General features: G+C 47.8%; 1 protein-coding gene across 2 annotated transcripts in view; it reads right to left on the reverse strand.

Annotated features, from left to right (window-relative positions):
• The window catches only part of Adamts17 (ADAM metallopeptidase with thrombospondin type 1 motif 17), a 309,925-nt gene that overhangs the window by 102,675 nt on the left and 183,943 nt on the right, over window positions 1-23,307 (reverse strand). For both annotated transcript variants that reach the window (XM_087901254.1, XM_087901253.1), the window contains exons 11-13: window positions 20,318-20,419; window positions 18,746-18,891; window positions 7,158-7,324 (exon numbers count right to left, since the gene is read on the reverse strand). In XM_087901254.1, coding sequence (XP_087757380.1) covers window positions 7,158-7,324; window positions 18,746-18,891; window positions 20,318-20,419 — 415 coding nt within the window. The remainder of the gene's footprint in view (window positions 1-7,157; window positions 7,325-18,745; window positions 18,892-20,317; window positions 20,420-23,307) is intronic.

The raw sequence follows: 23,307 nt of genomic DNA on the forward strand, positions 1-23,307 counted from the left end.
AATTTGCGTGTCATCACAAAAAAATAGCTCATTGCGTACATGCAAATAATGCCAAATCCAACACAACCCCCGCCCCCAGCTCATCGTGTACATGCGAAATACTGCTAAATCCGAAACAGCCCAGGTCGAAAGACTTCCAGTTGCAAATATTTTGGAGGAAGGGTTTTCCACCTGTACCTTCACACTGAAGTACAGGAACCCTTAGGGGACAGGGGGCATGCTTTCATCTTCTGTCCCCAGACCGGAACTAGAAGTTAAGGGTTCATGTTCCCAGGATTTAGTAAATACACTTGAACAACTGAATGGATCTCATCTCCGTAAGTGGTTGAGTGAGACTCACGCGCCTTCTTGCCTCCTCTGCCACCTAACCCTAACTCATCTGTGGAATTATTTTGAAAGGAAACCTTAACAGAGCCACAGAGCCCTTGTGCTACCTTGTTGGGCTCTTGGTCTCGGCCAGCAGCCTTCCCCACTAAGTCTTTTTTGGTGGTCTCTGGCAAGCAAGGGAGGGGTTCAGAAGTGTTTGCCATCGGAGGGTCTTGGCATCCATTGGAAAAGACTTGTCAGAGCAGACATGCTGTCTTAGCCAGTGGTCTCAAGGGTTTGGATGATTGCACAACAGCCCATGATCAACCAGCTCTGTGGGAGGGTGCCCGCGAGTATGAGGAAGTAGCTCCTGGGATTCAGGTTCAACTCGGTTCTGTCTAGTCAGAGTGAAACAACTGATTTTGAAGAGCAGACAGAGGGCTACTCTTTCCCAGGCGAGCTGCTTATTCATCAAGCATGGCTGGAGCACTGTGCCTCAAGCGCTCTTCAGGCAGCGCGAGAACAGGGCAATGCGTGACACACGCTTCTTGGGGCCCTCGTGGTCTGATGGATGGGGTGGAGTAACCCTGCATGAGACAGGTCACACGACACAAGTCTCAAGTGAGCACACGGAGAGCAGTGCCTGCTCTGGAAGGAATGCCTCGGTTCCAGGTGGGCCATGGGAAGCCGCTATCCCTTCATTGAGAGGAAGTGATCCAAGAAAGCATGGCCATGAAAGACAGAGATAGAGACTGAGGTCAACTTCTAGAAAGCTTAGCGGATGGGATTAATGGCAGGATGTCAGGGGCTTAAGGTTCCCCATGGGTGCCTTGGGGGCAGAGCATGGCACTGTAGTCTGAATGAATAGTGGGTCTACTGCACCAGTGGTACACCTATGCCACCTCTAAGGTCTTAATGTGAAGAAGCAGCTCAAAACTATGGGTCTTAATCCCTTTTTGGACTAACGTGTTGATTCAACACTGGGGGTAACAAGGTTTAAGGTGATTCACTTGATAGTTATGATAAGGATGCGATAAAGAAGAAATCATAGGCATTTATGATCTTCTCCTTGCCAAGCAAGATGCTAAGGAGTGTCGACAGTACTGAGTGCAGTGTAGGTTGCCGCTGTTCCATTGTACAGATGAGCAGGGGGCTCACAGAACAACGACATTTCCTCCAGCAGGAATAGACATGTGCTTCTCTGTTCCTTTGACCATCACTGTTTACTTTGAATGAGGAACCCTTGGGGGGCCCCCCCAAAAACCAAGGGATAAAGTGGTACTGCCGAAAACAAACCACATTGTTCATAAATATTTATGGTTTAGGTTTCTAAGTGTATGCTCTGATTAGGACAGAAATGGGGATGCATTGAGGCAGCATGGCAGAAGCTGTTCTGAGGGAAGTTGGAGTCCGTGGAAAGTTCCAGCACGGAAAGGGATAAAAGTTGTTTGTTTTGGTTCTTTGGTGCAAATTTCAGAGACACAGAGACTCTGGATCGGGAGAAGTAACTCGGATGGACGGATGTTGGCTGTGATCTAAGGCAAGGCATTCTGAGCTCTATCTGCCCTTGACTCTGCCAGGTGCAGATGCTGCCAGCCAGACTCAGGCAGCCAAGGGCCCCAGGGCTTCAGAACAGAGGTCAGATGTGGAGAATCCTTTACTGACCAGAACTACCTTCATTTGTCCATCTTTTCCCCCCTCTGAGGATGACACTCAGAATGTAGGGCGCCCTTACTTCTAGCAAGGAATATTTCTTCCTCCCAAAGGGATCGAGGATAGTCTTTTTTAAATCATGAGAAAGAGGTTCAGAATTCCTCAAAACTCTCTAAGAGGGCTCCTATGAGTGGGAAGTGAAAATCTCCAAGATAAAGGATCCTATTAAAAAATGTGAGGTGGTGGGTTTAAGCTCTGAGCACAGTGCAAGAGTTTTTATTATTATTATTGTTGTTGTTTTTTGTTTGTTTGTTTTTGTAGCTCTCGCTCTCCTGGAACCATGTAGACCAGGCTGGCCTCTACCTGTCTCTGTCTCCTGAGTGCTGGGATTAAAGGCGTGCACCACTATCTCCAAGGAGCATTGAAGGGAATGGAAGGCTTAAAAGTTGCATAGTCACACACAGCAAGGAAAGATGTCTGGAACACGTCCCTGCATGGATGGTGTGTCCTCAGATGAATTCTGGCTGACGAGGGCCTGTAGTTAGATGAATTCTGGTTGAGGCTTCTGTCTGGCTTCTCAGAGGCCTGCCTGTTGGGAAGGGCTTCTGACTGACCAGAGGATGCCACAGTCAGGACAAGATGGGCTCTGGGGCTTGAGGGCTGACAATTCTATGATCTTACAGAGATCTGGAATTCCTCCCGAGCTCCGCTGGGAACACGACCCACCGAGTTCTTACTGTTCTCTCTTGGACTCAGTAACAAAGTCTTACTGAGGCCGAGTCTACCTAATGTTGAGGCTGGAAGGAGTGTTCATCTGAGCTCCATCTTGTCTTCTGTCTTGGCCACTCAATCTTCTCTTTTACAAGCTACCCACCGGGACTTCATAACCAGGCTCCAGGTTCCAGCTCTAGCTGATTGGGTCAGTTAGAGTCCGTCCACCTGACTACACAAAGACCAATCAGAGTCTTCCCTCACCAGATGAGGCCAGACCCTTCAGAGGAGCCTTAGTTAACAGGAACAGCACTGCTTACGTGACCACAGCCAGACTGACCGGTCTTTTTCCTGACAACTCAGCATTGGAACTCTATGATACAGAGGGCCTAGCTCTCACGGCTGGTAGACCTAGGGAAGGTTAGGTTATCTTATTTACTATAATTCAGAAATGTGAGAAGCTCTGACAATGAGTAATTTCTTGTATGGGTGGTAAACTATCTGGCTACAAATCCAGCCTTCCCCCTGACAGGAGTGAGTGTCCCTCCTCTCCTCAGGGGTCCCTGGCAGGTTGTCATGTGTTCCCCTGGGTCCCAGTGGAGATGTTACTAAGTGGCTGTTAAACCATCACGTCCGTTCAAGCACTACCAAGCTCTGAATCCCGAGCCATAACTGGTCTCAAAGAATTCAGGTCAAATGGATTCAGACAGGATATAGATTTACTTAAGAGGAGTTGTTGGCTTCTCTGGTTGGTTGTGCGTACAGGAGTTTCGAGAGGGGCAGCCTGCAGCAGGGGCAAGGTCCTCATTGGTAAGTCCTGGAAGTCATGGAAGGCCCTAATTGTGGAGGGCCGCAACCACATTCTCCATTGCTTCAAGGGACAAAGGTAGAGATTGACCTCTGTGACCTCAAGGTGTGGTGGTACACGCCTTTAGTCCTGATGCCTGGGAGGCAGAGGCAGATTGACCTCTGTGACCTCAAGGTGTGGTAATACACACCTTTGGTCCCAATGCCTGGGAGGCAGAGACAGGCAGATCTCTGTGAGTTCAAGGTGTTGTAGCACACGCCTTTAATCCCAGCGCGTGTGCTTGGTAACTTACTACTGCTGCGTCCCTGCCTACTTCCGAGGCATCACCTGGGATAATGGGCAGCGGACCAATCCAAGAGTGACACGTCAGAAGCGAGGACTGTTTCCTTTATAAGGGCTGGGTTCCCCTCATTCTGGGTCTCAGCTTTGGAAGCTGATGCTCTCCCTCTCAAGACGCATTAAAGCTTTACTGCAGAAGAATCCTAAGTGCCCCGCGTTGTTCTTGCTGGTGAGAAGGTAGCGCGGGACACCTAATAGCTTTAGAAATCTTGGTGCCAGCCCCTCATTGGGTCGTTTGAGAACACCCAGTACCTTTGTCCCAATGAGCCTCCATTTTTGGGTTGCTCGGTTAAGCAGGACTCACAGTTCTGACCCTCACATCCCATATTCCCTCAGAACGGGGGTGGGGTGGGTGGGTCTGCTGTGTGATACAAGGGCGCTGGGAAAAGGCTACTTTGTCCCAGACACAGCTTTCTAACACTTCGGTGGGCACCGAGCCTGCTATTGGCCTGGTCACACGGGTCTGAACCCTTGAATGTTTCTACTGTGTCGAGATCCCACAGGAAAAGCAGAAACCGTCTGATTTGGCAGGCAGCCACCTCCGAAGGTTTTCTGTCTGAGGGCTTTTCCTCTTTGGCATCTTTGCTAAGGAGAGGCTTTGTCTTCCTTTGGAGGTGGGATGGACTTTGTGGTCCAGAGTCCTCCTTTGGAAAATCTACCTCTGCAAGAATTCTTTTTAAAAGAGGTTGAGAGAGAGGAGGGAGAAAATGCTGCCTCCCCCTTTACTGAGCTGTGCGTCACTCGCCAAAGAATTCCGCACTGATAGCAGCCCTGTGAATAGGGCACTCACAATGGACCGTGAGGAGCCAGAGCCCAACCGCAGGGCTCGCTGCTCTCAGGGCTCAGCTAGAATTATCGTGCCTTTTAGAAAGCAGGGCTTCAGAGGAACCCTTATCACCAGCCATCTGAATCAGCCATTTATTACTTCGGTGTTGCCCTTCTGAAATGATTTTTTTTTAAAAAAAAAAAAATGCTGGCTTCTGTTTATACCGAGGGAAATGGAACCACAGACGTAATCAGCCTTGGCAATTTCACCCCAGAGGACGATGGGTCAAACTCTGAACCCTGAACCTGAGGCCTCTCCTTCAAAGGCTAAATGCCACTAGTCAGTACTCTATCGTTATCAGACATGGCTGGGCTTTCCAGGTCAAAGGTAGCACCCATCAGATCTAATTATTTGTTAAGTGGGCAGAATGGAACAGGAGGCAAATGGGTGATGAAATGCATTCTAGACCCATCAAAGTCCTCCCCATGAGGGAGGGTTGGGCAGACAGCAGGCTTGGATGTTACAACGACAAGGGAACCAAAGTACTGAGCTATTCAAAAGCTGTTAGCAGTAAGTAGAAGCTTAAGACGGAGTTGCTCAAGTGGGAACCCTCCCCTAAATACATGAAGCCAAAGAGTTTAAAACCACAGCAAGGCAGCAAGCAATAACCCCACAGAGAGCTGAGTGGAAATGGAAACGGTGCGGGTGTGTCTCATCACCAAAGCCTCCTGGCTCTAGGAAAGGGTGAGAGGACCGAAGAAAAGCCAAACCATTTCTACCTGGCTTCCTGGAGACTGTGGAGGCTTGGTAACAGGGTGGATCCCATCAGAGTGAGCTGCTGCATTGGACTGTGACAGCTCTCTCTTCTGATGCCTCAGACCCAGTCAGGGGCCTGAATAAGCCTGAGGTAGGTGGAAGCCTGTCAGTTGTTCATGTACCACATTAATGGCCAGTCTGGGAGAAGTAAGGGTACCGCCAACAGCACCCTTTTATTTGGGAGAAGGAAGTCTGTCTCCTTTCTCTTCAGGGAAAGCTGGAGATGAGAAAGCCAAGCTCCTCCCGAATTCTGCAGGCTAAGTGGCAGCACAGTCATAATTACCCAGCCTCCAAAGGTGGTGTCTTTTTAAGTACATGGAAAATGTCTGGGGAATGAACTTTCTATTACCTTTAAAGTCCCCAGCTAAGCAGGTACCACTGAAAACACCATGTGCTATTTTTCAAGACAGCTCAAAACTGAGGGGTCAGCTTGTTGGGCTAAAAAAATGCAGATTTGAGCTGGGCAGTAGTGATACATGCCTTTAATCTTAGGACTTGGGAGGCAGAAGCAGCCTGGTCTACAAAGGACATTCCAGGATAGCCATGGCTACACAGAGAAACCCTGTCTTGAAAAACAAACAAACAAATAAATAAGAATTAATTAATTAAAATAAAGAAGGAAAGGAAGGAAGGAAGGAGGAAAGAAAGAGGGAAGGGAAGAAAGGAAGGAAGAAAGAAAAAGGAAGGAAGGAAGGAAGGAGCCACAGATCTGAAACTGCTGTTGCCAGGATACCTGTGTTTCTCCAAAACCAGCTAAGAACATTCAAACTTATAATTGCAAGTGCCAGAATGAGGATTTCACAGGGAAGAAAAACAAGATGGTACCAGAATTCACTCTTCTGTAAACCATTTGGAGGTTACAGAAATCAGACCCAGCTGCGTTATTAGTTCTAAGTGTCCCTCACTGTGTCTGACTTTGTGCTTCCTGGCAGAGTATCTGAGCACTGAGAGCCAGTGGGTTATTCTCTGGGTCAGCAGGGTCAGCTGTGTAGGAGTGTGTGGCAGGAGTGTAGATGTCACATAACCTCTCATCCTCTGTAGCTTCTTTTACATACTCAAAGAGACCTTGAATGTGAAGCTAACTTGTGCCTGGCTTGGGGTGTGATTGATAAATGGGACCATATTGTTAGCATTACACCACCAAGTCACAGTTCTCAAAGAGAAAGAACTTTAGGCAAAAGAAAACCAATATCTGGACTAGGTACGGCCAGATATCACAAACTCTAGGGAGTCATGACCCAATAACACCTTGACTCGTTCTTGGTGCTGGAAATACTGTGACAGTTTATGGTAGACAATCTCCGGATGGGAAAGAAGGTTCTTGGAAAGTGACCTGTGTTGAATGCCTGTTTTCATAGACTATTCACAGTTCTCAAAAGTCTTCCCGTACTCCAGGCAAAGAGGAAAGCCAACTCTACGTGAACCCAGGAAAGCAAACTGGCGCACACTCAATCATACCGTTCTACTCTCGGTATCTCAGAACACAGCACACTGGAAAACAGGTGCCAGCGCATTTGCCCTGCAGCAAATGAATCTAGTTTATCTGCCTTCATGGTGTGTGTCGGGAGATCTCAAGCTGTCTGTCATTAGGCCCACTACTGCAGGCGTAGGAACATGGCTAACTTGAACCAAGAGGACAGGAGTGTTCTCGGAAGAACTGGGATGGGAGTTGAGAGTTATGAGCATCCCTAAGTGGGTTATAGAGTTCTTGGGGGGCGGGGGGAAGCTGGAGGTTACACTGAAAGGAAGGGCCTTTACCATCGACCACCACTGCTGTCAACAGGCCCCTCTTCTTGCTGCTCAGTCGGTCATGGGCTTGGCACTGCTGGTCCCGGAAGCTGGGCACACCCTTGGGGCAGGGCAGGTTCTCACAGGCGGCATGTTCTACGCTGGCACCCTGGCAGTGTGTGCCTCCAGGCCCAGGGCTAGAAGGAAGAAGATCTGTGTTAGCCAGCTGGCTGGTGGAAACAGCAGGGGGCGGTGAACTGTCGCTAGGAGATGGTGGGCAAGGTTTCCAGAGCAACTGGGTCTCTCCTCTAGACCACATCTGGGGAACCCCAGTCCCACACCAGAGGCATGATCACGTGAGTCAGAAGAAAATGTGCGCCAAAGGACTGGACGTAAAGATCATCTAAAAACAGGACATAGTAGTATAAGCTTGGCGAGACCGATATGCTTTATCTTCCATCTGAATTGAAGACTTGGTCATGTCTAACCTTGAATACCACCCCCCTCCCCAAATTTGGTACTTAAAAAGATTCATTAAAATGAAGATATTTTTAAAAACTCTTTGACATGTTCTAGAAGTTGTCAGGTTTGGGGAGGAAAGAGTAAATAGTTCTCGTTTACTTTATAATAACTGGGGTGATTAATTCGCTCACACACAATCAGTCTCTGAATACTGGCCAGTTAAGTCCCAGCTCTGCCACCTTGATCAGGGCAAGTATGAGGTCAATACTGGGACCTGGATTCCTGGGTGTCATGTCTAGACTGACTGGCTGGTGAGCAGTTCTAGAGACGGGCTGTGTTCACTGGCAGAGCCCACATATCTAAGGTGCATCAAGGCAGAGAGACGGGATGCTGGCTGGGCTGGCCACAAGGATGCTTTGCTTAGCTTCTTTGAGAGGCCCCAAGGTGTCCTTGAGAGACTCTGACCTAGATAAGCTCAAGACTTCCACACGTCTCCATGGTAACAAGCTCAAGGCTTCCACCATCTCCTTGGTACCAAGGTCATGGTACAATAAAATGACTTGCTTTTCATTGAAATTCAACATAAAAGACAAAACTGTGGGCATTTACACACTCACATGCCTGTTACCTGCATTTTGTACTCTCAAACCAAGTATGGGAAAGTTTATTTCCCTCCCTCTGTCATTCATCATGTTCACAGGCCACCGTCTGATCATGCCTTTAGAGGAAAGACAGAAGAACCAAGAGTGGTATAGGTCTTTATAAAAGTCGACCCCAGAGATCAATGACCCTTTTCAGTTAATGACCATAGAGTAAGCAGTTTTGAGCCACACAGTGTACTGAGGCAACTGCTGTTGGTACAGAAGCAGCCACGGGTACAGCTCTGTCACAACAAAACTATAAAAACATGTGACAAAGTAGATGAGGCCACTGCTCCTGGTTTGCAAGGTTCCTTGGGAACAACATGCCAGGCAGAAAGAAAGGCCCATTACGGGTCCTGGTCAGCCTCGTAAATGCTGAATAGTTCCTTACCCTAGAGGAGAGAAAGTTGGGGAAATTATACAAACTGAAGGCCCTTCAAGGGGTCATGAGGCGGGCTCAAGTGAACAGATGGCCATTTGTTGTGGGAGTAACTTCCGCTGCCTCAACCAATAGTCGCTGAAATACGAGCCCACAGTGCAGCGGGGAGCGACTTCCGCTCCGTCAGCCAATAGTTGCTGAAATACCAGCCCACTGGGGCGTGGTATATTTCTCTTTTAAAAAGAGAAGCATATCCGGAATAGGCTCTCTTGGTTCCGGCTCTTGGTTCTGGTGCTTGCTCCTGGCTCCTGCTCCCGGCTCCTGCGACTAGGCTCCCTTCCTGACAGTTTATGGTGTATGTAAGTTTTACCCCCCCGCCAAATAAATAACCCCTTAAAACATAACTGGTGTGGGATTGATTCGTTAATAGCCATTCCTTTAAAGGGTTGATGGTATCTGACAGGTGCACCTTGGGTTCTGTTTTCTGCCTAGAATGCCAGGCAGGTACCTCTCGGAGAATTGATGAAATGTGAGGTTAGACGTAAGCTCACACCATGTCCCCAAGGATGCTGGGATCAGGTAACCAGCACGCACAGGATGGATTTCTGTATCACAAAGCAATATAGAAGGATCAGAGAAGGACTGGGCCCCAAAGCCACACTTTCAAGGTAATAATAGGCAAGGTCCTATGACTGGGAACCAAGCGGGTATGCGCACTATGGCATGCATCTCCTGACAAGCTGTTCCAAGCTAAACCATGCCCCCCTCCCTTAAATTGTATGTTAAAATCCTACCCTGGCCCAGTGCCCCAGAATGGTAACGTCATTGGGAAATGGAGTCACTGCAAATGCAGTTAACTGAGATGGGGTTACAGGGGAGTATGGCAAAGGCTGCTGCTCCTAAGCCTGATGACCTACATTTGATCCCTGGAACCCGTATGGTAGGAGCAAGAGAACTGGTTCCTGCACGTTATCCTCTGACCTCTGCACTGGCACCCTCACACATGCACACATACACACACTAAATACATATGAAACATTAAAAGGGTTTTTTTTATATAGACAGCTGCACACAAAAAACTCTATGAGAGGAGGGAAACAGAGATCTTGGTCAAGCTCCTATACCCCAAGGGACACCAGATAGTCCCATCACGTCACTAGAAGCTAGGAGAGAGGGACCAACCATGCTGGCTCCTTGATCTTGGACTTCTAGCTTTGCAAACTATGAGAAAAAAAAATCTGTTGTTTAAGATCCGTATGAGTATGTTGCAGTACCCCTAGCAGGCTCTCATAGAGGCACCCCAAGCACCAAATGATGTAAGAGACCTCCTAGATGCTGAACCCCGGCAGCCGCAGCCCATTATATCAGATGTGTGCTTGAAATGCCTGTCTCATGCGTATCGTCTCCCAGAACAGAATTCCTTTCCTCCTCCCTTCCAGCTCCCTGCCTCCTGCCCTCTTATTCCCTATCTGTCATTGAGGCCACTTCCATGTGACCTTCCTTTCCATCTGAAATTCTCAACCTCTTGTTTGGGCCTCTGTTATGCTGTGTAATATTAATCAGGCTTGAGGAATGGTGAGCTGAGCCCCTTCTTCAGGCCCTTCGCTACCGGTCTCTGACAGAGCCTGGAGCGGACCTCAATAAACAGTGGATTGAACTGAGCTAAGGACATGAAGGTGAGGAGCAGGGAAGTCGATTGGAAAAGCTTGGAAAATCCCTGAAGTCCATGTTACCCGTTGGGGTCTTCAGTCTTCAGTAACGTCAGTTTGTGTCTGCACCTCAGACTGAACTAAGCACATCATGAGTGATCACTTTAGAAGGACAGGCATGAGGGTGGGGGAAGGGGAGGAGGAGGAGGAGAAACGAGAGGTGGAGAGCAGGAGAGGTCAGTGTGGGAGGTGCCAGGAATCTTCCTACATCCATGACACAGGAACCTGTCTCTACCTAGACAGCTAAAACTGCCATCGATAACCATTTTGAAATGTGGGAGTGTATGTCAAAGCTTGTAGGTTCCTGGCTGGTAAACTGTAGCTCACTGTGGTCCACTTCATCCTTTAGTGTGATGGAAGCTAATATCCATCTTCCATGGGTCCCTCAGGGTCTTGACTATCTCTCCCAAGGAGCAAGAAAAGCCTTGATTAAAAATAATTAGAATTGTTATACTATCAACATGGGAAAAGAAGAAGACTGACCAGCTAGTTACATGGTCCACTACCCAGGTAATCCCTCCACCACATGTGGCAGGATCACACAGCCCCCGACTCTTCATGTTCAGCTCCTCAATACGGTGGTTTCTCAACTCACAGTTTTGCTTCCTGTTGTTTCACTTATGACAATCAAACATGGTCTAAAAATATAAAATGGGAAATGCCAGGAATAAATTATTCATAAGTTTTTAATGCCTTTATTATGGCAAATAGCTATGACTATTTTGTTTACCATGGTTATTAACCTCTTCCTGTGCCTAAATTTAAAGTTAAACTTCTCATGAGCCTAGAATATATGTCTAGGAAGAAGCATAGCATGTATAGATTTTGATATTACTCATGGTTTCAGTACCCCAATAAATAAGAGGGGTGGCAACCACAGAAACTATCTAGACCTATCCAGGACACTGAAGTGACCCTCCTGCATGTATAGTGATTCTGTAACCATTAGAAAAGCACATCCTTCACGCATGGCATAGATAGACAGAAAGAGTGGTTATGGGAGGGTGTGGCTGGGCAGAGTCTGTAAACAGCTTCCTGACAGAAGTTCTGTGGAGTATGAAGCAGGTGTGACTGGGTTTACAAAGCATCCCATGCTGGGTTGCCTGGATGAAGCCTAAGTCAGAGATATAGCGGCTTGGACTTTGGGAGCTGTTTTGCTGGGTCAGCGAGGGCAGAGAGGGAGGAGAGGCTGGATCCACATGCAATGGGTGTGAAGCAGAGGGCTGGGACTCTTGTTCACCCTGGAGGTCCTCTGAAGCTAATTCAGGGTGGATAAAACCGAAACACATCCAGGAAGATTGAAACAACATAAACCCAGCACGGCCACCTGACACAGCAACCAGGAGGAGAGTAAAAATATCAGAGGTCATAATAGGATAGGCATTCCCTTTGCGAGCGGATAGCGGGCCCACATCCTTTAACTAGGCTGTGTGGCAGGGAGGTTCCAGCAAGTTGAAATCTTCCCCTAAAGTAAGGACCTGAGGATACACTGAAAACAGTCAGAGCAGAAATCAGAAATTCTTGACCATGTCCTTCAGATGCAGAAACCAAAGATCCAGTCGGGAAGGGACAACTACTTAGCAGTGTGAGTTACGGATGGTAACTCCGTATGATATCTAACGGTGAGAAGCAACAGAGAACTGCTCACCAGGTGTGAAAGGATGGCCTGCCACAGAGACGGTTGGCACATGAGGGGTTTTAAAGCTGCATCTTTGGGGCTGCATAGACGGTTTATGGCCATAAGGATAAGGACTAGAATTTGGATCACCTGCACCTACACAGATGCTAGGTAGTCATGGAAACCCATTTGTCATCCCAGCACTTGGGATGCAGAGACAGGAGTCCCAAAGCAAAATAGCTAATGAAGTAAGCTGAGCTGTTGTGTTCTGGATTAAGTGAGAGACCCTACCTAAAACATAAGGTGGAGAGCAATCAAGGAAGATACTGGATGTCAACCTCTGATCTTCACAGGCATGCTCATAGACACACATCTACACACATAGGCACACACATGTACCTGCACTCATATGATTATACATAAACATGTAAAAAGATACATACCTAATGTGAATCTTTCAACGTCTAAATAGTCATCTCTCAAGACTGTCTAAAAATTGATACAGTTGAAAATTAGATGGAGATGAACTCAAATGGCGCAATCAGAAGCTGCACAGGAAAAGGACATCCAAGGGAGATGTATATAGATGCTCAGCTTCACCACTGGTGAGTGGAACCCACACCCTAAGAGACATGGCCACCAGAATGTCCACGGTGGAAAAGACGAACAACAGCTGTATCAGCAAGGAGGCAGAACAAATAAAAACCCACCAGCTTACGGCAGCATAGATGAGCAGCCACTATTGCAAAGCTAGCCAGTTGTCATATGGTCACATGCAAGCCCTGGAAGTCAGCACCTTCATTCACAGGGTGCTGGCACACACACGTACGGGTATTGCAATGTGTGTGAGCCTGACAGTAATGAGCTCGGTAGGGAGCTTTAATTTCCTGTAGGTCTGACTTTTATAAAATATTTTGAAACAAAAAAATGAGACCGAGGAAGCGAGGTTTTGAAGAGGAACAGGTGTGAACAAAAAGGCAATTTTCATTTATCTCTGATGCTCCCCAGGCTCCTCCAGGTCTCCTACTAGGGTATGCCTCACCGCACCACAGCCTGCAAATATAAGGAGACGGGAGATCAGGTAGATGAGGTGGTGGAAGGTCTGCTCTTGCTCGGGTAGGACAGGACATACAAATTCACGTAGGCTAGAAGAGAAGGAGCCAGCTGGTGCGTCTTGGGGAAACAATGATTCCAGTGTTGAGGTCTCCTCTGAATAGTATCTAAGCCCTGAGTGTAACTGCTGCTGAGAGTAGACAACTCAGTTTGTTTTTAAAATAAATAACCCATAGAAAGTCCAGGTCGTTGACACTGAAAACTCACAGGTGGGATCTTACTGGGAGAGCAATGCCAAACATAGTCATGAACTCTGCTTTGTCCTTCCCTCCACTGAGCACGAGGAGCTGGCTGCTCCCTCAGCCCTTGTTGTGGCTGTGGGGTGATGGCCATGGGGTGACAATGCTGCAGGGGTCCTGATGCACCAGCTCCTCCCCTCGGCTCATTACTGCATCCTGTAGGTGTTGGGGCAGAGATGGCTCTTTACACACGAGCACCTGAGCCTTCCTCTCTGCCTTCCTTTTTCATTCAGCCTCAGAAGCCAAAATAGAGATGAATTTTCCACTAACTCTGACCAACAACAATACAACTGGTAGAAAAAAAAATAAACTTAGGAAGCTGGTATCAAAACATGGATGGGAAGAGCACTGGCTGCTCTTCCAGAGGACCTGGGTTCAATTCCCAGCAGCCACATGGCAGGTCACAGCCGTCTGTAACCCCAGTTCCCAGGGACCCACCACCCTCACGTGGCTATACATGTAGGCAAAACACCAATGTACATAAAATAAAAATCTAAAAACTAAAGAAAATAAACATTAACAAATAAAACAAAACATGGATGATGCCCCCTGTGTGTACACTGCGAAGTAAAAACACCACTAACTATAAAAACTGGGACTAGGAAAGAAGGGTGGGGCGATGGGGAACTCTCTTGCCAGTATCTTTGGATAGTGAATACACCAGCTGCAGAACAGAGGGAAAGGGGCCAGGGATGTGCAGAGAAAGCCATGGGGAGAGGCTCAGGGGAGCGTTCCAAGCTGTTCACAGCAGCGAGCTCTGGCCAGCCTCTTGAAATACCAGGGCAGCGAGCTGTCTGATTTAAGGAGTGAGACAGAGAGGATGCTGTTTTGGTCAGGACTTGGCTCAGAGGCCACGATCAGCTGTGCTTTGTAACAGTCATCGCAGAGGCATTGCTCAAGATCAGGCCCTGGGCTGCAAGCCCTCGCTGCCTGCAGTGCTGACCCAGCTGCTTCAGGAAACCCCAGGGCTGCTGCGGCTCCACCTGCCCAAAGTCTGACTGGGTGTTTCTCCTCACCTGGTTGGCTCCAGGAAGACAGGATGGTCTCTTGTAGAACATTTCCCAAGGAGACAGGGTGAGTGGCTCCCATTCCCAAGAGCGAACAGAGCTGAATGATCACAGCCAATGATCAGACTGACTGCCAAGGGGTCAATATCACAGGAGCAAAACCAGGACATGTTCTAAGTTGAAATAGGCAAGACTAGAGTGACATATTCAGGTTATTCTTGAGCATTTCTGGCTGTGAGTGGCAACATTGCAGGGGGAGGGTAGGCTCCTGTCTGGCCTTTTTAGAACATCTAAGGCTCTATACGGTATGGGGGCTTATTGACAATCTATTACTTGGCCTGGCGGTTTCAGTTTATTTTTGAGTTTCTGAATGGAAAAGAGACAGTAGGGATATGTCATGGAGGACTGGGAAGGGCAGAAAGATTGCTTCTCCTGGGAAAAGAGGCGAGGAGACATCCCAGCATGTTTTATTGAGCCACGGTTCTGCTGTTGTCAGGGAAGGGAGAGTGGAGCCTCTCCTAGGTCTTTGTGAAGCTCCAAAGTCAATGAGAACACAGCAAAATGAGCCAAGTTAAGACATAAGAGACAAGGCAATGCTTGGAGTGTAAGGGGCTTCGCTGAGGATAAGAAGTGAGGGCCAGGAGAAAGTACCAATGAAGGCTCTGGGTTGGATCATTGTGGGTTGAAGAGCGGACAAGATGCTTTTAAGGTGGGAGGAGGTGAAGGGTGGCCATGCTGGTCACCTAAGGCATGCTGACCTGTGAAGTATGATCCACAGAAGTCTTGGATCAGGACTACTTATTAAGGGATGAAATAATACATTCACGAATACAGAACGAAGCCAGGGAAGGATGGGGAAAAAAACTGCGGACCAGGTCACTGAGCTGTAGCATCAGGAAGTCTTCCAGGGTCAAGAGAAAGAGAGCTGTGACCCTCTTCCCTTCCTTCTTAAGGAGTCAAGTACCCCCAGAGAAAACCACGTCCGTCAGGCCAACCCACTCCATTCTATTGGTCATTAGACCAGATGGCCAAATTCCCACAACAGGCCTGGAACATGAGACTGTGACTTCATTCAGGAAAAGGGTTGTAGGAGATGCATTTCAGATCTTAAACTGAGAACATCTCACCCTACAAGTGCCTGGAATAAGAGGAGGTAGAGAGACCCTGCGAAAGGGCAGGTAGACAGTCCGTAGGCCAGGGGGGGGGGGACAAAGGCCACCAGAGCCCCTGGAAGTTAAGACAAATACAGGGGACATATTTTCTCTCAGGCATTCAAGGAGGAACCAACCATGAGGATACCCTTGATTTTGTGGTTTTGCTTTTCTAGAGGAACTACCAAGCCAATTGGTTATGAGTCACGTGTATGGCCTGGTGCATGTCATCCAATTGCTGCGTGACTCAGTTTTATAACTTCACAGTAGGGATAAAAAGGATGCTTCTCCCACAGACCTGCCTGGCTAATAACCATAGAGCCCATGTGTTCCACAATGCCTTGGGGAATTGATACATGGTAATTGTGGGCCCCAGTCACCAGACTTGTTATAAATAGCTGTAAAGGAGACAAAAGGGTAACCATGGACACGGACTGTGTCCTTGAGCAAGGCAGTCATGGAGGTGATGTATATGAAGGGGGTAGAAGTGAGCAGGGAGGAGCTTACAAGGGATCCAGTTTGACACATGGGCAGGGGAGTCATGGGAAGGTGGGCAGGGTTTTATCAGTCTTTGCTCACCACTGTAAACCCATGCCTAGCAATCTTCACTTACAGTCAAAGCTTACTGAAAGCATCAAGTTGAAAAAGCATCCATTAGAAGGACAGCCATTGGGCCAGAGGAGACTGGCAAGGAGGCATGCCTCTGTCTAACACCAATGTGTGAAGACCCCACAAGCCTGCGGCTGTCTGTGTGGCTGTCTTCTCAGTTCTCCCAATCCTCAGTGATAATAAAACACAGGAGGCTGAACAAGAGATACAATCCATGATGGTGACAGGGCTAGGGGTGGGGGTCTTGGTACAAGTAGGGTCTGGTAGGTGCTGGTTGATAATGAAGATAAAGGAAAGAAAAACATTTTGTGAGCACTTTGTCTTCTAGGGTCACTTGATCTGAAGGGACAGGTGTAGAGTACCAACACATAAAACCTCACAGCAGGGCAAGTCAGAGAGGGTACACCATTCTAGGACCTGGGGAGTCTTAAGGAGACTCTCTCCTACAATGCCTCCTGGGTACCACTGAACAGGTCAAGATGCAGCTAGGCTTGGGACAGGGAACCAGCCTTGGTGCAAAGCCACAAAGCTCCGCAAAGTCTTCTCTGCAGGTTATTTCCTGCAGGGAATCTTAGCTAATACCACCGCAAGACAAAGCACAACGCTGGTCTCTCAAAACAATGCCTCATCCATTTTCCCAGCACTGGAACATTGTGTGGTAAGAACAAGTACGTGGTCACCTAAACACAACCAAACTGCCCAGCTTGTCAGGATGGCGGGGAGGCTGAGCATTTTAAGGCTCCCTGTGTGATGTCTACTGGGTATCACCTGATATGAGCTGACATTTGTGATATGCCGAAGGAGGCCAGTATTCATGAACTCTAACCACGGAGCACCCAGGACAGTCTTCCGTACTTCATACAAGCCCTTCCATCCTGCGCTGAGTTGCAATACAGCTCTGTGAGGTAGACGGGACAAGGAGGGTGGCTTCATCCAGGTTCTTCTGCTAATTAATGCTAATGATGATAAGGGCCACTTATGAAATGCCAACAGCTTTATAGGCCTATCCCACAGATTTTTATAATGTTTATCAGGTGGCACCAGTAAAAGCTGCCAGGTGCTGTAGGGTAAGGACTGTGATTGGGTTTGAGGACTGGTCTGTGCCAGTTTTCACATTTGACTCTTCCTCCTCTTACATGCCAGTCTCTAATAAGGGAAACTAAGGCCTAGGGAACAGAAGGGTCTTCTCTGAGGTCAAAGACCAATGACCACAACAGCTGGGGCCCAAACCTCAGCCGTATGAATCCAAATCCACACCTCTCCTTTGGGAGCCCAAGCTACTACTTTGAACTGAATAATGTTAAAAAAAAATGGCCTTCCCTCCAATCATTTCTCACCACTCAGCTGAAGGTTTTAAAATCAAATCCCCTACTGGTAAGATGTCGTCCAGGTTTTCAGTTAAGAAAGTCATTCCAAACCGGTTAAGCACCTACTGTGTGCTAAGAAAGTCATCCCCAACAGCTTAAACACCTACTGTGTGTCATACATTCACTAGTAAGATGTCATCCAGGCTTTGAGTTAGGAAAGAAATTCCTAACAGGTTAAGCACCTACTGTGTGCTAAGAAAGTCATCCCCAACAGCTTAAACACCTACTGTGTGCCAGACATTCACTAGTAAGATGTCATCCAGGCTTTCAGTTAGGAAAGAAATTCCTAACAGCTTAAACACCTACTGTGTGTGCCAGACATTCAGCTGTATCTTCATAGACAAAGACATTTTGCACAATGCCAATTGTTACAGCTCTACTGAAAATACTATGTGACTGCCACCCACTAAACTATAGCTATCAGCTCTCTTTATGAAGAAGGGTGCCAGGCTTGATTGGTCCTTGGCATCACCTGGGATAGTTACGGCATCAATTGTGTGACCCGCCCCGTCATTTAACTACGCAGCCTAAGCAGAGGAAGCGTTTACTACCAAGAGGTATCTGCTAATTACTCATCAACATGACTTTGTTACGGAAAACCATTTCATGTTTAGACACAATTTATCATTTTCTCACTCTCCAAGCAGATGGGGTATGACTGAGGACAGTCGTGAGAGAAAGCAGATGGTCAGAGGGAATGTTTGAAAGCGGGAAAGTTCAGAGAAGGAGAAGACCCGTGGGGATGTAATCATTACAATAGAGCAGAAATATCTAGTCCTGAGTTTTCCAGAGCCAGTGTCCTGGGGTGAAGGGTCTTGGTGTATCATAGTCCATGAAAAGGAATTTAGAAAAACACAAAAGTTTTTTTTTTTCTCTGTCAAATAGTTTTAGGAGAAAAAGTGAAAACGATTTAGCTGAACAAACACCGAATCCATAGATACTTCCAGACACAGGCTCAACCTGCTCCTAAATCTGTGAACAGCAAGTTGAAGGTCAGCTTCCCCTTCTGGAAGGTCTTCAGGCTTTCTGGGAATGGCCCTCAACTAAGTAGACCATGATATAGGCAAAACAGATTGTCATCAATCTGCCCCAGGGAGTCTTTAGACCACAGCCAAGCCAGGGATAATAGAGCAAACTTGCCCTGGGACTCGACTGTGTCTCTGTGCTCAGAGAGAGTTCCAGCAAAGTCAAGATGGCACGGCATGCTCAAGGTCCTCAAACTCAACCTTACTATCCTGTCTCCTGTTACAGTACAATTCTTGACATCAAGAAAAGACCCGCAGAATGGGATGCATCTTACAGCAGGGCACGAGGGAAACTTACGGGGGGTTGTCACATTTCCTCTGCCGGAATCGCGCTCCTGTCCCACATGTTCGGCTGCACATGCTCCAGGTGCCCCACGGGCTCCAGTCCCCGTCCACATGTTCAGGGATGGGTGTCTTGCTCACGCACTCCCCAGCCCGACACCACTGAAACACACAAAAGGGCCACACTCAGCGAAACCACTTCTGCCCCCAAAGGACTGCTTCCTTTTTGGGTGTCAAAATCCATTTTGAAATTTCCATGGAATTGGAATATTTCAGGGTGTGAATGTTTGTGAACGCTTGCTCAGCTTGGTGCCTTTAATCTGCCTGGAGTTCGAAGCCACTGAGTTTTCCAGGAACTGGACTCTATGGAGATTTTCTAAGTTCTCAAGAAAAGGACGGATCCACGTGGCATGTGAACAGAACCGAGGGTGTGTAAATGCTGAATGATGCATGTGTATCTATGCCCAGAAGACAACGTTGTCAGGATCTGAGGCCAGAGCTTCGGGATTGGGCTTAGTTCTTAGAAAAATTCAGGTGTGGTGGCGCAGGCTTCCGAACTCAGTCAGCGTGTGGGAGGCTGAGCACCACACAGGGAAGCCATTTTGACTAGCCAGATTAGTGGTGGCAGTGAGGTTAGCTGTGGGTAGATGCACAGAGTTCTTTCTGAGGGTAAAAGAAAGTCAATCTCTAAAACAGATTTCCCAAAGTGTGTGATCCGGTGCTTCCTAAGCAGAACACCAGAACAGAACACTATAGCTCCCTTTTAAAAACAAAAACAACAGCAAAAACTCTTTCAAGATTCCCAATCAGCCAGGAATGGTGGTAAAAGGCCTGAAATCCCAGCATCTGTGAGGGGAAAACCTTGAAAGATCACATGTTTAAGGCCAGCCTGGGCAACACAACATGTTCCAGGGCAGCCTGGGCTATATACAGAGGCTCTACCTCAGAGGGACACAAAAAAAAGAACAGGAGAAAAAGACAGGAAGATGCAGAGAAGGGAAGAGGGAGGAGGGAGAGGGAGGGGGAAAGGAGGGGAGAGCAGGGAAAAGAAGAAGAGGAGGGGGTGGAGAAGAGGGAGCAAGGGAAGAAGGGGCAGGGGAAGGGGTCAGGAGGAGAGTAAGGGAGGAGGGTGGAGGAAACATCAAACTAGGAAGGCTTGCAAGTACGTCTAAAGAGAAAATCGTGTGACTGCAGGTCCTGCCTACTTCCCTCAAACCTTTTAGTCTCACCCCTTCATAAGGATCAGCTAGAGTCCAACAGTACGATTCTCATCAATGTATGGCAAATGAATTGGCTTTCTGTTAATCCCTACTCATAACCTTCCTTTATAAGAAAATTCACTTGCGTGACAAAGAATTCATTTAATAAAAAATAAATCAAGGAAATGATTGATTCTTGTGGCTTTGTAAGAAACCCGGGGTGGTGTGGACTCGTGTGCGTGCAGTGGGCTCCACGGGCATTCCTACAGTGCTTAGGGGTGTTTCTGGGGGCTCCTCAGCAGAGTGCACATTGCCTTCCACAAGGAGAGAAGCCCAGCGCCCAGAAGGCGTGAGGCTGCCTGCCAGGGCTGCTAGAAACCGGGTGTTACCTTGTCCGCCCCACACTCGGTGCCATCCAGAGGAGGGTCCAGCTTGGTCTTGCAGGACGTATCTCCCTCTACCAGACACCACAGCCCAGCACACATCAGATGCTGCAGGACAAGAGAAGCAACCGTAAGTGCCTCAAGAGAACGCCCAGATGCATGCCACAGAGGGGTCAGAGCCATGGAGCAACTGCTCTTCAGATTGGGGATTTGAGACACATGGGGAGCAAGGAGGATTGAGGCTGGGAACCTAAAACACCAAGTGGCTTATTCGGCTCAGTGGAATTCTTGCATTTACTCTTTGGAGGGCTCGTCTCACGGGACTGAGTTCAGGAGTTCCAAACTCAGGGAATTCTGGGAGGTCCTTTCCAGGTCCGATGGTCATGGGCTGGCAAAGCATCCACGAGACAACCCTAGCCTAACTTCACCAGAGGACGGTGTTGGACGGTGAGTGAGGTGGGAGTGTAAGCTGCTATTATGGGGGCCAGAAATGTGAGGCCAATGTGCAGAAGTATCCTTCTAGTCTCCCTGCCTGGCTTCTACGTCTGCTGAGCTGGGCATAAATTATTACACTATTTTACCTAGAAAAACTTGGAACACCCACAAACAGAGAATAAAAGCAACTGTACTAAAACAGGACTAGGCATCTAAAGAGACAGACTCCCAACTGTAATTAATAAGACGTTTGGCCACTGACAGAGGGGTCAGAATGAGATGAATTATCAAGATTACCAAGGCAGGCATGACTATTCTTCCTCCCCAGGGGACTTGTGAGCAGACAGGACCAACAACCATATGAGATGGGGGCTGGCTGAGCCTGTATCACTGGGAGAAGGATTCTGAGCTATCTTCTACACTTTGCTCAGGGGTCCTACTGGGACAGTCCCGTTGCCCAAGGCCATTGATGAGTTACACCCATCAATGCACCTTTCCGCACTTCTCTCCCTGTAGATGGCCCCTCTCAGTATTTTCTGGGATTGCTTCCCACATAAACTACTTGCACCCAAAGCCTCACCATGAGCATGGCCTGAAAATTGGAAACAGATGTTCCCACGGCGCTTTTAAAGACACAGCGCTTCCAGGATGCCAGACCTAATTGAGGCTAAGAAGCTTGAGCTGGAATGGGAAGACCTTGCCCTCCACTGTGTGGTCAGTGGATAGCTGGTGCCCTTCAGGTAACACGAGGGAACCCCTACAGCACGGCACGGTGAGGTGACAGTGAGGTTTGCAAAGTCTACACGTTCCCGTGACTGTTCACCCCTCCACGGAATGGTAAGAAGATGAGGGAGCCCCTGAGTGCAGCACAGCTGTTCCCATTAAGATGACTGCACCTCATTAAATGTTTGATTCCTTGCACTTTCACCTAAGAGCTCTTCCAGACTGGTGCAGCGATGTTCAGACACGTGGTCACAAGGCAGAGCGGACCCAGGAGCGTAATTAGGGGTAGGAGTGCTTGGGGTTGGAAGAAATAATGACCACATTAGGAGAGAGAGGAAGGAGGTAGGGTGAACTGTTTATTGTGTATTTTATGGACAGGGCTTTCTCATGAAACCTCCCTAATTATCAATGCCAAAGAGTTGGCAGTTAGGCGAAGCCTTCTGAAACAGGACACAAAAGTGCCAACGATAAAGGAGGAAAAAAAAACACAAATAAATTATACTCCATGAAAACGAGGAGTTTGTTTATTAAAAGGCAAGTATAAAACTATGAGAGGGTGTTTGCAATAGATCGGGGGAGGCATCAGCAATGTATATAGCCAACAAAGTGTGTCTAGCACAGTTTTGAAAAAGCAAACAAGCCAAATCTACTAAAGATCAAATAAGAAAAAATATTCATGAAAATGAAGACTTGATAGTTCATAAGATGATATTTTAATGGCAATTAAGCATATGAAAATATGCCGAAACCTCCTCAGCCATCAGACAAAAGCAAATTAAGACCATCTTTAGATATTTCTATATACACTGAAAAAGACAGAGAATTCTCCTCCTCCCCCTTCTCTTCCTCCTCTCCCTCTTCCTTCTTTTTGAGACAGGGTTTCTCTGTGTAGCCTTGGCTGTCCTGAAACTCACTCTGCACACCAGGCTGTCCTTGAACTCACAGAGCTCTGCCTGCTTCTGCCTCCTGGGATTAAAGGCATACACGACCACCGTGCAGCATGAATTCCACTTCTTGACAAGGATGTGGCCAACAGGAACTTTTTGAACAACTTTGGAAAAGTATCCATCCATCCATATTTGTTACAGGCATTGCACACTGTCATGTTTATAATTCCATGCCCAAGAAAGAAAGAAATCTGAATATATATATTCACTCTATGAAGACATCAGGAATGTCAGCGTCAATACGATTTGTGTTACGACAAAAGCAGAAATGAGGCAAAAGCTCACTGACATCGGAGCAGATGGCTCATGATGACAACAGTAGATGATGGTGGGCTCTGGACTGCACGCATTTCAAGCCAAGGTGAAACTCTAGTGTTGGGGGCTAGATTGGCGGTTTTGTTCTTGTCTTTAAAAAAGGGAGTAACACACAGCAGGCTTTAGAATGGTAGCCTTGGACCCAGGTGTGGCCACGGGCAGTGCCTCTCCAGGAGGGCTTCTCAAGCATGCTTAGTCAAATTTGGGATTGTCCTCACTGCTTTCACTATTCTCCTCCTCATCACCTTCCCCTTTCTCCAAGCACTTCCAGGTCCCTATGGGCTACACCTGTGGTACCATGTCCATAACAACCACACAGTTGCTGCCTCCCCAGCAGTATTCAATAGTCCGTACTTGCTCTTTTCCTTGGCATGTCTGTAGGAGTTGAGAGCTATGCTGTTAACACTTCCGTGGCCTTAGCTCCTACCATTGTCTTCTGGAGGAAGCCTCTTCCTCATGACTGCCCTAAAGTGGAGGCAGAGGGCGAAGCCGCTGTTTTCTACGTTCATCTTTGGTCATCATTTTTCTTTGCCTCTGACTCACCTTTAACCCACAGAATGCAGCACAAATGGCAAG

Source organism: Myodes glareolus, chromosome 24 (assembly GCF_982192425.1).
Source record: "Myodes glareolus chromosome 24, mMyoGla1.1, whole genome shotgun sequence".
NCBI classification, from domain to species: domain Eukaryota; kingdom Metazoa; phylum Chordata; class Mammalia; order Rodentia; family Cricetidae; genus Myodes; species Myodes glareolus.